Source organism: Amborella trichopoda, chromosome 8 (genome assembly GCF_054954075.1).
Source record: "Amborella trichopoda isolate Santa Cruz 75 chromosome 8, AtrichopodaSantaCruz75HAP2 v2.0, whole genome shotgun sequence".
Taxonomy (NCBI): Eukaryota; Viridiplantae; Streptophyta; class Magnoliopsida; order Amborellales; family Amborellaceae; genus Amborella; species Amborella trichopoda.
Window position 1 is genome coordinate 12709834 of NC_142343.1, and position 17316 is coordinate 12727149.

General features: G+C 36.8%; 1 protein-coding gene across 1 annotated transcript; it reads left to right on the forward strand.

The window, feature by feature from the left end:
• The first annotated feature begins 12501 nt into the window (after positions 1-12501).
• LOC18435948 (F-box protein At5g49610) lies at positions 12502-13644 on the forward strand. The gene has a single exon (XM_006845984.1). The coding sequence runs from the start codon at positions 12502-12504 to the stop codon at positions 13642-13644; it is 1143 nt and encodes a 380-aa protein (XP_006846047.1).
• Positions 13645-17316: the final 3672 nt, after the last annotated feature.

Here is a 17316-nt window from a genome sequence, read left to right on the forward strand (position 1 = left end):
CCACGGTCCCAAGACCATCGTGAACAGGCTCCTCAGCCACGGTCCCAAGACAGTCGAAACCAGTCCAAACACGATCTGCGTACAAAAGTCGAGTTCAGTCAGGGCATGCTGACCCCTTACTGACTGACCTACCATGTACGACTCGTCAAGCTCGCAAACCCTCTGTTGCCAGTAACGTTGACCCCCATGATGAAACAGTCAGCGTAATGGTCGTAGTCAAGCCCAACAATGCGCAGGAGGATCGCATGAACAAGTTCAAGGATATGGCGCACACGATGATGGAAAAGATCAATTGTATTAACGCTGCACATCAGTCGGCTAACCATGAGGCCAATTCTCATCACTCTATGAACGCTTTTATGAGGTCGAGAGAGAAATTCAAACCATCGAGCTTCTCACCTTGACTCAAGACCCTGATGAGCCGGTAGATCAATATATATCATGTTGGAGAAACTTGGCTTCCTGCCATCCTAATCCTATACCCGAGAAGGATACAGTCCAAACTTGTGTGTGGGACATGCGACCTGAAATAGCTATAAGCCTCTAATCCGATCTCCATGTCAGAGTTGATCTCTAAATCAGTTCTCATAGAAAGTTTGTCACGCCATCATGGTGGGGTACAACAACCATCTACAAGTTCAACGAACAACCAAGGCAATGGTGGCTCTCGGAATAACACACAGTGCAGCCAACAGAAAGGGGTAATTAGTGCAGCCGTTATGGTAACTGATTCAAAGAAGGCTCCCTCCCAAACTTTGAACCTCTTTAAAGAGGTAAACATGGCGAATGTAACACCCCAAGCTAACAAGCAGCAACAGTCGTACAATCGTGTACCTCCACCAGCCAACTTTGATCGGAGTGATTACTTCATCAGGCATAGGATTAAGGTCTATCCCTTCGAGAAGGAATGGGTCCCTGCGTTGTTCCAGTTAGCAGAATATGATCCAGCTTCCAGAAACCAGGTTCCTTGAGCAATCTGGCCTTAGCACTCAGGCAAATTGTTGTGCTTACCATCGGAGGATCAATCATCCCAATGCTGACTGCTACACACTAAAGGATATCATTGAGGCCCTGATTCTGAAAGGTCAGATAAAACTTGATGATTTAAAGAAGGTCTTCGGGGCAACTAAGGCCTCTCATGCCGTAACCATTCAATAGGAGGACGAAAAGCCGGATATCCTCTACGCCCTCTTCATTATAATGCTTCAGGAAGGCATAATCACACTAAAGCAAGCAAGGCAACCCCACCGCCTTGCTAAGGGGACTGAAGATCGTTGGTGCTCATTCCATCAAATAAGAGGTCATTATTTGTCAGAATGCACAACTTTCTTTGATATATTCATAGAAAGGATACGAGAGCGTCAAGAATTTGGCAATCTCCCTGTAACAGATCCGCAAATCACTTCTTGATCGGGGCAAGAAGATCTCACAAACCAAGACCTTCTTATCATTGACTCAGACTTTGCAGAACCCTCGACTTCCCAGCCATGGATGATCTACCATGGCCGAAGTAGACTCAAGTCTTTTAGATGAGAAGTGGTTCGCCAGGCAGGCGCTGATCGCGGACCTAGTGAGACAAATCAAATAGCACCTCAGAAAACCAGAAAGAGATGGGCACCAAGGGCTGCTGGCCGAAGAAACAAGACCGCTCAACCCACGGTCGAGCCGAAATTTCTCTAGCCCCTTCCTCAATTGCTAACTTTGCTGGAATTTATTCCCTGCACGATCCTTTTTCCTTCTTCATTCTGTCAAGAAGGCGTCTCCATGTCATCTTCCACTAAGCAAACATCCGATGAAGGTGACTACTTTAAAAGCACTCCCTAATGGTCTAAGCAAGGGAAAGACTTAAAAGCCCCCTTGCACTGGTGACGTAAAAAGCTGCCCTTCGGCCTGATGAGGGGAACGACCTTAAAAGACCCCCACTTTCTAACCCTTCTACACCTTCTTCTCTTGCATCTCATTCTCTTTCTCATATGTCTACTTCAGGTACGACCTTGATGTGCCCAGACTTCGAGTCTCTCAACCGGGAATTCGAAGGAATCTTTTCCTTCATTATAACAGAACCTAACGAAAGCGATTGAGAAAGACCCTGGCACAGGTAGCAGGATTCCCAACAATTGATGATGCCCTAGAAGCTAAAGCTAAGGCAGAGCCACCTACCACAAAGAAGTGCAAGAAGTCGAAACCAAAGAAACCCTAGTGGCCACCTGAGCCTAACTTTGAGCAGAGATTGAGAGATTCGAGGGAGCAAAGCTTCTATTCTCAGGGAGCTTACCACATGGTGCAGATTTCAGGAGCAATACCCACTACGGAGCGGATAAATCTCAGATCGGGGAGGACACTGTATCCTCTACCACAGAAGTCGCGCACCTTGAACTTCCCTAGTCCGCCACTGTCCCTTAATCCAAAGACTAGTCTGCCTATCGTACTACTCCCTGGACTTCTTCCTAAGCCCAATACCTTAAACAATCCCCCTACCCTCCAATTTCTTCGGACCCCTTTTATCCCATACACTCAGTCTCCTCTAGAACCTCAAACTTTCATCACTCAAACCAAGCGCACTGTGCAATCAAGTCAGCTAGCCAGCCAAAATAAACCAACTTTACCCAAACTTACTCCTCAACCTAATATATCCGCCAAATCAGTGGTAGGACCAGGAGCACAAGGCCTTGATCAAGAGAAGGTGAAATATGATGTGATAGGGCATCTACGGAAGCTTCCTGTCCTTCTCAGTGTCTACAACACCCTCATGCTTTCAAAGGATTACCGGATGGCTTTGGTTCAAGCTCTCTCTGACCCAGAAGTGTACGAGACTGAAGAAGAACCTATCGAGGTAGACCCAGAAATTCTACAAGGATGTATGCCAATTACCTTTTCAAAGGACGATCTGCAGCTAGGCGAAAAGTTTCATAATAGCCCTCTCCTTATTGCTGACGAATTACATGTGTGCCCCATCAACCGAATCATGTTAGACAAAGGGTTCGGGGGCACGAACTCGTCATATATGGCCCCGATCATCGGGAGACCTCCAATAAAGTGAAGATCCAGTAAAGAGATTCCCGCTTCGCCATGACCAAGAAGCCAAGTATTGCTCACATGGATCCACGTCTCCAACAATACCTTTACTGTATTAGAGCAACGGTCGTAGTAGCTACCTGAACATTGGACTGTTGCTAATAGCGAAGCACGCTTAAGAACGCTTCCATACGAAGCCTAAACCTTGACAGTCTAGGAAGCATATCCCTTCAGGTATTGGTGCTCTCCCTGAATCCGGAGGCCTTTTGTTGACCACCTTAGTAATCCCTTCACCTGGACCCTTCGCTTCCCCAAGGTGGGCAAGTTCTCCCCGGAAGCTATGTTCCGATGCATACCGTGGAGAAGTGTCATCTCTTCTTCAATACAGACATTGCCATCATTTCCCTCCCGCACTTCAAAGCATACGGGGTCAGTAATGAAAGTGACGCTAAGAGGCCACTCTGGGCTCGTACACTGGCTTGGTCAGCCAACTGGGTTTCACCCCTTGATAAAACTTCACCCATAAAATCACAATCACCAATTTCCCCTTCCCTTAGGAGCCTCTTCACATTCGGGATTTGGTAAGAAGAACCAGCCATTACAAAGGACTTAATGGTACACTCCTAAAATGTTGCTAAAGCACTGGCACATCACCGGTTAAGTCTGTCCAACACTCAGCACCGGTTGAGCCTCTCAAACACATAGCGTCGGGTGAGCTCCTCATTGCCCAGCGCTGGTTGCGTATTAACGATTAGTGCCGGGTGAGTTTGTCAAACACTCAGCGCCGGTCGAGCTTCTCAATGCCCAGCAAGCGCCAACAACTAGCACCGGTTGAGTCTTTCAGCATTCAGCACCGGTTCAGATTGCCAACACCCCAGCGTCGGTTGAGTTTTTCAAAAGCCAGCTCCGGCTGAGAACAAATCCCTCACACGTACCACGAATCCTAGTCGTGCAACTCGAATTCAGTTGTGCCAACTGACAACGGTCACCACGTCCTTCACTGTCGTCTCACACACGAACGACTGATAACCGTACACTTTCCAAGGACGACGGTTCACCTCCTACAGCCATACGGTCCACCTCCTACGACCATTCGTCTTCTGTTGGAATTGCGCCCACACAGCCGGAAACTCATAAGAAAACCTTTCCTCCTATCTTTTTGGCCAGGACTTCACCAAAACCTCGCCGAGAAACCTCTGCGACACCACTAACAATGTCAAAAAGTGTAGATAACCCTGGTAAACCTCTTGAAAGTGCCAAGAAAAATCAGCAACACCACGAGTGGTGTCGAAAAACTACCACAACTGCCGGGAAACCCTTTAAAAAAATCCCTATAAAAAAGGAAGACGGCAGCCGGAATTCCTTCCCTTTCGTTGAAAACTTCTCGGAGGACTCTCCTTTCCTTGCTACTCTCTCTACAACTTCGCCAAATTCGAGGCAAAGTCCGCACGCCGAAGGTCTTATTTATTCTGCTGCCTATCGAAGAACCTTCCCTGCAGAGACTGTTGCTAAAGTCCCACTGCTCACTGGAAACTTCAACTTAGTGCTCTCTCCTCACGGTTAAAGAAAACTTCCGTTTAATTTTTTTTCACCCTTGGTGAAAAATAAGGGAAAACAGGGTTTTACCCCCTTATATAGACTACACTGCCCTCAAAAGCCCTTCACAAACTCGAAATTCCAGTTGCATCCAAGGGAAGCCAAACGACCATGAGCCGGGTCGGACTTCGACAAAAGGCCCGAGGTAACTCTCATTGATCCATTGCCAATGTTGGTTGACGCAGCATCGGGTGAATTACCAAACAACCCTAGCACCGGTTGACTTAGCGTCGCACGTGTTTCCACATACAACCTTAACGTCAGTCGACTTAACGCCAGGTGTGTCTCCAAAACAACCCCAGCTCCAGTTAACTCAGCACCGGTTGTCTTTAGATAATACCACGGGTCATTCACAATGCCAGCTGAACAGCGTCGGTAGTGTTGTGAACCCAGTGTCGGTTGAATATTCGCAATAAACCATTAGAGCTACACATGGCACCGGCCATATTTCAAGTAGTGTATACCCTACCACTATCCCTAGTGGAGTTGTACCCAAGCCAGGGTGTGTCACCCCTAGTGGACTTGCACCCAGACTGTTGCACCTAAACTGTGACTTCCCTAATGAAGTCAGGAGTTGTCCCTCATCCCCCACTAGGAGTCACACCCATACTGCGGCCGATATCCCTAGTGAAGTTAGGGTCATTCTTACTTCCCCAATCCCCAGTGGGTTAGGCTAACACTAAGCTACCTTACCCCCACGGAGTCGGATTACCTGTTATAGAGTCTCATCTTTCACTCAAAGAGTACACTTAGCCCCTTTAAAACCACTATATATCTAAACCTTGGACAACTTAGAGCCCCTCATATTGGGAAAGCTTCTCCCGTTCCCTCAACATGTAACAATAAAAATATTTAAAGGATTAAGGAAAACTTACAAATATATCCATAGTTTTAAGAGTTATTACAATCTCACCTAAAATTTTCTATTATTACTACTCTACCCATTTTATATCTATTATTACAAAATTTTGCCAATATTTTAAATAATAACCAAATTGCCCCGTTTGAATTTTGAAAATCTGAAATTTAGTTTTGCATGAACTAATTATGACTGAATTTTGATCTAAGTATGCTTCAATTTTTGTGATTTTCAAAATCCAAAAATTTTAATTATTTGATTTTTAAAATCCAAAAATTACAAAATAAAAAATCTACAATTTTGGAGTCCAAAATGTTTTTTATTTCAGATACTAAAGATCCGAAAACATGGAAATTTCGGACTTCGATAGTCTAGATTTTTTTTTAGTTTGGATCTTAAAGATCCGGAAATAGGGAAATTTCGGACCTTGAAGTTTCGAGGTTTGTTTGTTTTTTTAATTGACCATGGGATTGAACCACAAGTAGAAGTTTTTTCTCTGCCTTACGCAGAGATAGGGCAAGAGAGAAAATGTAGAAAACCTATCTCTCTTATTCTCTATGGAAAAAGGAAGAGATGGAAAAAGGAAGAGAAGAGAAAACTGTTTAGTTAAGTGATAGACATGTGTCCAAGAATAAAAGGAAACCCACCTCTCAAAATAATTTTAGGGAGATACCCAATATAATGTGGGCGAGATACCCTAAAAATTGTGGGGAGATGTACGTTACGTTAATTTGTGGTATATTCACGACAAAAAAATCCCATTTTTAATCCCAATTTTTAAAGAAGAACGATTATCCATAGTATTTTTACTAGACTCATAGAGAAGAGAGAGAGGTTATCAAATTCAAGACGAAGAAATCCCATTAGTTAAAAAAAAAAGAATACATATCTCTAAAAAAAAATTTATGTAATGTATTTTTACTGGACTTATTCCTTTCTCATTCCTTTCTCGTGTTATTTTTTTAATATAAAAAAGAGAGAGAGGTTATCAAATAACGAAAGAGATATCACAACCACATAACAAGAGGAAAGAGACATCACAACGATCATTCCTTTCTCATGTTATTTTTTTAATATAGAAAAGAGAGAGAGGTTATCAAATAACGAAAGAGAGATCACAACCACAAGAGAAAGAGGAAAGAGACACTTTTTTAATATAGAAAAGAGGGAGAGGTTATCAAATAACGAAAGAGAGATCACAACCACAAGAGAAAGAGGAAAGAGACATTTTTCTAATATAGAAAAGAGAGAGAGGTTATCAAATAACGAAAGAGAGATCACAACCACAAGAGAAAGTGGAAAGAGACATTACAACGATAAAAGAGAGAGGTTATCAAATTCAAGATAAAGAAATCCCATTTTTAAGGAATAAGAGAGCGAGGTTATCAAATTCAAGACAAAGAAATCTCATTTTTAAGGAAAGCAAGATTATGTATCCCATTTTTAGGAAGAAAGATTATGTATTGTATTTTTACTGGCATATTCTTTTCTCATGTTATTTTTTCTTATATAGAGAAGAGAGAGAGGTTATCAAATAACGAAAGAGACATCACAACCACACGTACAAAGTTAGAAAGGTATTCACAAATTTTAGAAAAGAAATTATTATTTTTATATAGAGAAGAGAGAGAGGTTATCGAATAACGAAAGAGACCTCACAACCACACGCACAAAGGTAGGAAGGTATTCACAAATTTTAGAAAAGAAAAATACATTATATACTTAAGAGATAGGTAAGAAAAAGTTAAGAGAGAAAAACCTTCCACTATATAAGGGATAAAAAGAATTCTTTCAAGAAAGAGAGTTTTTTAGGTGAAAAAAAATAAGAAATCTCATAATTTATTCACGCAACAATTCTAGGAAAGGAAAGGAATGTCTTAAAAATAGAAAGAGTATTTTAGGAAATGAGAGGAATATCTATATAAACATCAACATTAAGAGTAGATTAACGTGTAGGGGTGGCAAAGGGTCAAATCCGGCTGGACCACCCATACCCGAATAGTATTGGGGTCTAGATTTTGGACCCCTACCCATTGGATCCTGAGTTTGATCGGGGTTTATTGCCACCTTATGACATTTTTTTTGCCTTTTTTCACATCATATAACCATATTATTGACAGCAATGTCACAATCACCTGGCATTAGTTTGTCGTTTAATAGCTAACGCTGACTACAATTTCTTATTTTGTATGATCTTTAATACACCCAAAAAAATAGCGCTTAAAGTACAATATTTTATCTCCAATAGTTTAAGGGTCGGATTCGGCTGGACTTTGACCAAGATCCAATTGGTGTTCAAGTCCAGGTTTGGGACCCGGACCTCACCCGTTAGGTTGTGGGTGTGGTCGGGTCCATTGCCAACGCTATTAGCGTGGGGATCTAACACCATTTCATAGATCTTTTCTATATTCAGTATCTATCTTGCAAATAGAATTAAATATTCTATTAAAGTAAAATATTATAGATGTATAATTTATAATTGTAAAGCATATTATAATAGTATTAGACATAAAAATAATTATAATGTATGTAATATTTATTTTCAAGCCTAACGCCCAGCCTGGCTTTAGTTTTCCAGGGTTCGATTGACAAGCCCACTGCGAACTTTTCCCTAGTCAACATTTCATTAACGAAAAAGAAAACAAGAAGAGAGATAAAGTTATGCATATATAATCTTAATCACAATTATTTAGAAAATTATGTTACGATCATACTTGTTTCTTGGATTTTTTAGAATTTTCAAAATTGCCTCTATTTTGGACCTTGAATGGTCTGAAGTTAACTCCAGACTTTCACTGCCTAAAGTCTTTTTTTGTTTTTCGACATGAGCCTATTTCAGACCTTGAAAGTTTAAACTTTCGACCTTTGAGGTCCAGAGTTATGAATGTTATTCTTTTCAACATGAGACTTTCACAATTTGGGAAGTCAAAGGTTTCTCATTAAAAAAAAAAAAAAGGTGGTTAACTTCTAACCGTCAAGGTCAGAAATAGGTACAGTTTCACTGGGATCTTGAAACTCTTGTGTTGAAAAAAAAAAAACTTTAGACTTTCAAGATCTGAAATTGGAACTTTAAGGCCTAAAATTGAGGCAATTAGGAAAATAACCCAAAAAAGGAAAAAAAAAAAAAAACATAAAAAATAGATATGAACATAAAGGTGAAATTTGAGAAAGGATTTTTAATTTGTTTTCTTCGCAATTGGCATATTGAAAAGCCCACTTCAAATGGCATCATATTATACATTTGCAAAACAAAATTTTGAAGACCTAAAGCAGCCAACAGTTCCGGCATCTAGACGTACAAAAAATTGTCACCAATGATTCTACCTGCAAACAAAACCTACCTATTTTTTGGGCGGAACCTGTGTTCTGGGTATCCTGTCCCCCTCATTTCACACCTTATGTACTCTCCTCTCAGCTTAATGCAATTCCTTGTGGAAAGATGACCAAGAAAGTTTTTTTATTCTGTAATACAGATCAACATAGATGGTCCCAATAATCTAATTTTAGGGATTAAAATTATTCCTTATTTATCCATAGATGTTATGAGCTAGACGATCAATTTAATTATTTTTAGCCGAAACTGCATTCTAGTGTAGTTCAAAGGTGATCGACTTCCACTCAAAATCTCATTCTCAGTTGTGAGATGTCCTCTCGGTGGGAGAGAAACTATGCAAGCAAAAAAGATGAAAAAAAATATACCCTATTAACAATTGAGTTGTCTATAAAGATATCATTTATCTTTTCTACATGGAGGTTACAATTATTTTTGTCCCTTGCCATCTTAGAAACGTTTAAGTCTCAACCGATTCACATCCATATCAGTGATTCTGAAAGGATGGGTTTCTATAAGTTGGCCGACTCATGTAAATATGCAGCCCAACTCTAAAATCTATTTTAAAAATGGAATATTCATCTATTATTTTTGTAGATTCATAGACTAAAATGAGGATGAATATGAAAAGCAAAATAAAGTTTTAAAATTTTAAATATAATTTTTTGATATTTTTTTCTGTACTTTCCATACGTTATTTATGGATTATACACTTTACATAGCGCCCATCCAAGGTCAGCAGGTGCATGGAACACTTTTCCTTCTGGAAATTGCATAGTTTTAAAACACTACTTTAACACCATCCGATTTGTCGTACGAGGGATTGCTAATCAACCTCTTCGTCTGTGCTGACTACGAAATCTAAATAACTTAACTTTTTTACGTATTAAAAAGGGGCAAGCATTCTATGCTTCCCTTAGAGCATAAAACTTCTATACTTTCTTTATCCAACCATCAATTCTACATGGATGGCTTAGATGGACCCAATCACAATGTCACCTTCTATACTACTTTATTTTTAATATTTTTTATACAAAATATTTTCACACCAAAATTTGGTCGTCCAATCGTCTCTTGAACTCACACCTATAAAAAAAATATAAAATATTCTCAATAAAGCAGACTAACTAAAATGCTCAAAAAAAAAATAATCTCAATAAAACAAATTAACTAAAATGCCAATGAAAGGTTTAGAGGTATTTTGGTCATTGTATTTTGTCAAATATATTTTTTAAATATTTTATTTAGGTGAACCCCATTGAGGTGATGGCAGGTACCAAATTTATATTCATATAATGAAAAAAATAAAAATAAAATACTATGATGCATCGGATCTTGATAAAAAAAAATTAAAAATAAAATACTTTGATGCATCTGATCTAGATTAAATGGTTAGTGGCTCACTTGATCTAAAAATTAAAAATAAAATACTCCAATGCGTCGGATCTAGATTAAATGGTTACTGGTTCACTTGATCTATATTGGACGGCTGGATGAAGAGAGAAGTATATATTTTTACGCTGTAGGAAAGGCATAGAAACCTTTCAAAAAGATAATGAATTCTACGAAATTACTGTATCAAATAAAAGAGAGACTCTTTGGGATAACATAGGAAAATTTCCTCATGATAAAGTTAACTTTAAATTTCCTCTTTTTTTTTTTTGTTACGAAAACACTCTTTGCGATAACATAGGAAGTTGGATTTTTCTCAGGATATTGTTAAGTTGAATTTTTTTTTAACTTTTCTTTGTAACTTTTTTTTTTTTAAATGTTGTTTTTTCTCCTTCAACCCAAAATTAAAAATTCCCATCGAAGTAGGACTTTCTTTTAATCAATTATTCTATAATCCCCTGTTTATCTAAAGGGTGCAGTTGGCATAATAGAGGTGAGGTGAACCTTCAAATTTTATCATGGTGTATAATTTTGATATAAAAGGTTATTAGGAATATCTCAAAATCTATTTTTATATCTAATAATAAAATTTTAAATTTCAAAAATGATTAAAATCAAGTAGATCTATAAATATATGAAAATCTTGAAAATGAATGGGGTTGATAATATGTTATAAATGCACTATTTCCGAGAGTTAAAATCTTTTTATTTTTCATGATCATACATCTTGTTGTCGAGATGATTGGTTTTTCCATATTAAAACATTAAAACTATCTTTTCCGATGGATTTTTAAAGAGCATCGATAGCTGTAGAGGTAAGGTTGGAACCTTATATAAACATTTCCTTATCTAAAAGGCTTATCTATATAAATCATAAACTCTAACAGCAGGATTTTTAGCAAGTATTCCCATTAAAACGGCTAATATATATCATAGTCGCACGCCTTGACTCCAATCGTAACTATTGGCATATATCATAGTCTCACGCCTTGACTCCAATCGTAACTATTGGCACAAAAGCCACACCTTGGTTCCAATCGTTACAATTTGAGATAAATGTTTATACCTTTTAAAAATTGGATTGGCACCACCTCTCTTATAAAAATAAAAAATTAGAAAATAAAAAATCTAAAATTTTGGAGTTCGAAATATTTTTTATTTTAGATACTAAAGATCGAAGAAGATGGAAATTTTGGGCTTCGATAGTCCAGATTTTTTTAATTTAAATCCTAAAGATCCGAAAGAGGAAAATTTTGGATGTTGAAGTTTTGAGTTCATTTTTATTATTATTTCACATCCTAAAAATAAAAAAATAGGGCAATTTTGAAAAAAAAATTCCGGGCTCTTAAGAACCTATCCAAAATTTTAAATGTAATAAGTAAAAGCCTTAGGTAAAATTGCAATAAAAAGACAGATTTTCTTTGGTCCATTTTTATAGATAGAGAAGGCTAAAGAGAGATAATAAATCTTGTGGGAGACGTTTTTGGAGGTCAGGGAGAATTGGATATTACCCAAAAACTAATTTGAATAAAGAAACGTCCCTATCTTTCTACGAACATTAAATGATCAAGTAATAGAATTGCTATTAATCCCATGAACTATATCTAATTTGAAATTGCTATGTATGTAAACTTTATTGAGATAAGTTTTTTTTACAGTTTTTGGATTTGATGGGACTTCGTTTTAGATAGAGAAATCTACATCTTTTAAAAATTGGATGAGCATCACTATCTCTAATATTTTAAATTAAATTCAAGTCATTATTTTATCTCCTTATTTTCTTGGAAACCAAGTCCTACCGTATTTTAAATTGTGTTGCTACTGCATATTCTTGTGCCGTAAGTAAATCAAATACTATATATATATGAGCAAATTGTTTCAAGTTTCTAACAAATTGATCTTCATCAAGTTTTCAAGTTTTTCTCTGTCTTTGCACTCTGGTTCCTTCCTTAACAGTGGTGTTCTATTTTTTATATCATAAGTATAGTTTTTTTTGTGTTTCTTTCTATCTTATTTCTCCTTCTCTGTTAATCTTTTCACTGTGTTGCCTTGACCTCTCCTTTTTTGTGTTTCTTTCTACCTTATTTCTCCTTCTCTGTTAATCTTTTTATTGTGTTAGTCTCGACCTCTCTTTTTCTGTTCATCATTGTGTTGTATTTTCATTGTGTTGCCTCGACCTCTCCTTTTCTGTTCGATCGTTTCATTTGGGTTGTGTTGCCTTGAGCTCTCTTTCTCTGTTTTTCTTTTATCTGTTCATCTTTTCATTGCGATCTTTTCTCTGATCATCTTTTCATTGTGATATATAATCATGTTTACTTATGATGATTCATTTTACCTCTCTGAAGAATTGATATTTGAGATATTATCAAAAGTCTCTTTCAAGAAGTTTCTCACATTCAAACAGGTTTCGAAAGAATGGTGGACCATTATATCGAGCTCTTGCTTTGTGGAAGTAATTAATAAGAGGCTCCCGAAAGCCTCTGGTTTGATCATGACTCATCTTGATTTAGAGAAATTCCGATTCGATACTCCTCCTTGGGATCCAGATTATTTCCTTCGTAAGAAGAGTTTTGAACCAAAATTCATTTCAGCTGATGGTCTCTGGGATTCACTTATAACTGAGGTGAATTTCTTGCCGGATAAAGCCCGTGTCCTAGCTTGCTCAGAAGGGCTCTTCTTTTGCGAGAGCGTGAGAAAGAGGGGACTGTTTTGGATATGCAATGCAGCTACTAGAGACTGGGCAGGCCTCCCGAGGCCACCACCCGAAACTTGTTCTCGCCAAACCATGAGAGCAGCATTCGCAGTGGATCCTTCCGACTCGTGCCACTATATGGCCGTCCGATTCTTTGTTTCCCTCACTAATGAATTTGGAGATATGTTTGAGGTATTCAATTCTCGTTTGGGTGCATGGGGGAAGCCCAAGGAAATACCTGGCCCGGTAAGCTTCAGGTACTATGGTGGCCCTCTGTTCTTCAATCAAACCTTCCACTGGCTCTTCTCGCAGAGAGGACACTTAGAAATACTTGCTATCGACCCTAAAAAGGAAGAAGCAATTTGTTTCGACTCTCCAAGAAAAAGCATTCCAGGTACATATTTAGGTTTGATAGAGTATCGAGGGTCTCTGGCTATAGCTGGGTATTGTGATTGTACTGTGTGTATCTGGGTTTTGGTGGATTACTCAGGAAAAGTGTGGGAGAATCATGAGATAAATTTGCGTATTCTTTGGGGAACTCTTATAGTTCCAAGAGTGGAGGCCATGATCGGGGATGATGTGGTGCTTCTGTCGTCCAAGTTGTTGGACAAGAATGGGGAGTTCCAGATGAATGGGAAGTACCATTGGTATCATATAAGCAGCAAGAGACTCACACCAGCCGCTGAAGAATTCAAGTTTGACCGCAAAGAGCTTTGGCCTTTCAGGGTTACTTTGAATCCCTGCCCAACGATTCCTTAGCTTTCATCTCAGTTTGTTTCCTGAATTTTCGATTTACAAACTATTTTTTTTCTATTTATTTATTTTAATTGACACCAGGCACTTAAGAATTCAAGTTTGACTGAAAAGAGCTCTGGCCTTTCAGGGTTACTTTGAATCCCTGCCCAAGGATTCATTAGCTTTCATCTCTGTTTGTTTCCTTACTGTACTTGAATTTCCGAGTTACAATCTATTTTTTTTCTTATTTGTTTATTTTAATTATTGCTTCAGTTCGAAGTCTTCTGACCAGTGTCTGAGGCATGATTTTGGTATGTGTATTAAGTTCCTACATGAGTTATTTAAGTTCCTACATGAGTTATGAAAGCATAGATAATTTGGGGGAAGGTGGAATTTGGATGTAAGATTCCCAAACAAACAAGGGGAGAATCAGGGACAGTTTCTTTATTATACAAGTTTGTTGTATATTCATTCTAAAAAGTAGCTTAAAAGCCCCATCTTGAATGTCTCTTTCATGGTATATCAGGCGCCATCAACTCTAACCCCATTAGATTTCTAGATTTAAGGCCTCCTTTTTATTTTTTTCTTTTTTCTTTTTTTTTTTTATTTATTGTTTAAAAAATCTACTTTTCATTTTCTCAATGCATCTTTGTTAGTGTTCCTCTCAAAAAAATAAAAAATAAAAATAAATAAATAAATAAATAAATAAATGTTAGGGGTCATTTACGATCTGATATTTGCAAAATCTAGTTATGTGTCAAATCCTGGGTATACAAGCACTACTATTTGTAAACATGGTTTTAGATCATGGTTTTAAGAGTGATGTCATTTGGATAGCTTTTGGATGAACCTAGTATATAACAACTCTTCTGCTTGGCTCATCTAATTGTAAAACCAGGTTCTGGCAGTTTGTTGTTATACCCTGGCCGTTCATTTCATAATTTGATGAATATATCTACTTTTTAATTAAAATAATTTATTAGAAATAAGCTACTTATAATATGAAACAAATTTGGCAGTAATGTACTTTGAAGAATATTTTATGGTCAAATTTTGATTTACGTCTCTCGTTGTTTTTATCTCTCTTCAAACATATTACTTATTAGGATAAAATTGTATGTGAAATATTTAATTATGAGTAACATGACCAATGAAAATATATTTCACTAATAACTTTATTATTTAAAATATATATTTATTTCATCAAGTAATTAAATATTCACTTTTCTAATAATAGATATCTTAAATAGTAATAATCTTAACAGTAGTACATTTTAATATTTATTTATATGATAATACACTATTATTTTATTAGTATTAATAATATTATAATATTAACAAATATTATGATAAAATAATGATTTTATATGTTACTATTAAATTATAATAATATTTTATTAAAATATAATAATTGTAATATTATTATATTATAATATAATAATATAGAATGTTGTTCTATTATAATATAATAATATTAACAATTATGATGTTGATGATATTATAAATATTTGAGTTAATAATCATCATCAGAGCCTTTTCTCAAACTATTTGGAATAAGCTACATGAATCTTGGTGCACCATTGTACTCTATCAAAGGTCATACCTTCAATGAGGCCATAAGTCCCCATATATTTTTCCACTATTTTTAACTATGTCCTTTTGAGCCTAACCCTTCCCCTTTTTGAGCCTTCCACTTGAACTAACTCGCACCTCCTAACAGGTGCCGTATTGGCTCCACAGTGCTCATGGCTAACCCACCGAAATCTACTTTTTCTTATCGTATCGCCTATTAGTGCCACACCTTCTTCCAAATTTATCCCTTTCAAATTCTATTTTTTTATTGTCATGCCACATATCCATCTCAAACGCTGGATAATTGTCTCAGACGGTGGATAAGATATGAGCATAGTTCTGGATAAATACCTAATAATATATGCCCATAATATGATATGAGCATATGATATGAAAATATGAAAGATATGATATGATCAGTATTCATAATAAGAAGGCCCCATTATGCCTTCAGAGTTTTGATTCGTTGGTCAAGCCCCAATATGCCTTGATTTATGATCAATAATAGCAGAAGGAATCAAACGATATTAATACATGAAAGATTCTAGGATACATATAAGAATCATACACACCTCTTGGTCAAGATAATAAAAGTATTTGATCAGATATAAACCAAATGTCAGTCAAACATGTTCATTTTGACTAACGGTTGATTATAGAAGACAAGAAGTCAATCTCAATGTGAGATAAATTCTATGATACATATACGCCTAAGGCCTCTATATTCCTCTTCGTGTGATAGGTAGAGGAATTTGATATGGAATGATATGTTTTCTAATCTATCGTTGGTTACACATATGTATCGTGACTAATGATCGATGATAAAATACTATGAAGTCATTTCAATTTGAGATGAAACTTTAGGATACATATACTCCAATGAGTCATGTATGCCACTATAAATGATAATTAGACTAAATGATAATTAGAGGAGTTTTGATAAGATGCAATATGTCTCTTTGAATCCGTTGATGGACAAAGATACAATACTTGACAGACCGGGGCATAAGGAAACATTGTCATGTGATACTGTGGTGAGGTATATCTTTGATGATATATATAATGTGGCCTTCTATGCCTCCGGGTCTAAAAATTATAATAATTGGGCAATATTTGGAGTTGATTCAACCCCAACATCCATCCATTAAGATATGCCTTGACTGACATTGCAAAACTTTGTATTTTAGATTGCGCCGAGACATTCAAAAAATCATATTTTAGGCAATATATCCCTCTCTTTGAAGTTTCATATCATTTGGGGATGACTTAACCCATCATCCATATCCCTTGGCTGTTAAAGCCTTAGAAGCTTTGTACATCATCCGTTACAACAAGGATCACACCTGGTCACCCATTTTAATATATATATATGAAACATTTTAATCAATTAAAGTGCTACATTTTTTGAAGCGTCCACCCAGCTCTATATTTATATCCGACATCTTCCCCAATGTCTCCATTTCTTGAATTATCAACTTAAGATATTAAAACTATACTCTTTTTAGTATTTCATGGTTGTTGATCTTAACTATTTCTTCGTCTCTACTCTTATTATTACTAAATTTACATTCCAAATACTCTGTCTTAGTCCTGTTAATTTTAAAACATTTAGATTCTAGAGAATCCCTTCAAAAGTCTAACTTTATGTTGACGATGTTTTGGATCTCATCAATTAAAACTATGTCTTCCACAAACAACATTCACCACGGTACCTCATCTTGTAGGTACCTAGATAGGTCATCCATAACTAAGACAAAAGGGTATGGGCTCAATACTGACCTCTGATGTAGATCTATTGCTATTGAAAATTCATTCTTCTCCGCTAATTGTTAGCACACTAGTTAGCACTCTTTCAAATATATCTCTTGCCTAATACTTCTTTGTTTTTCAACACTCATCAAATTAAATATCCAGGTAATCTATCATAAGCTTTCTCCAGATCAATAAAGACCATATGGAAGCCTTTTCTTTTGCCCTAAAGTTCTCCATCAGTTGCATATGTAGAAAAATTGCCTAGTATAAAACCAAATTGGTTTTCTAATTCACTCGTTTCATGTCATAGTCATTCGTCAATTACTTTCTTGCCTTCTGCTTCACAATGTCGCTTATAATTTTGATCCCTTG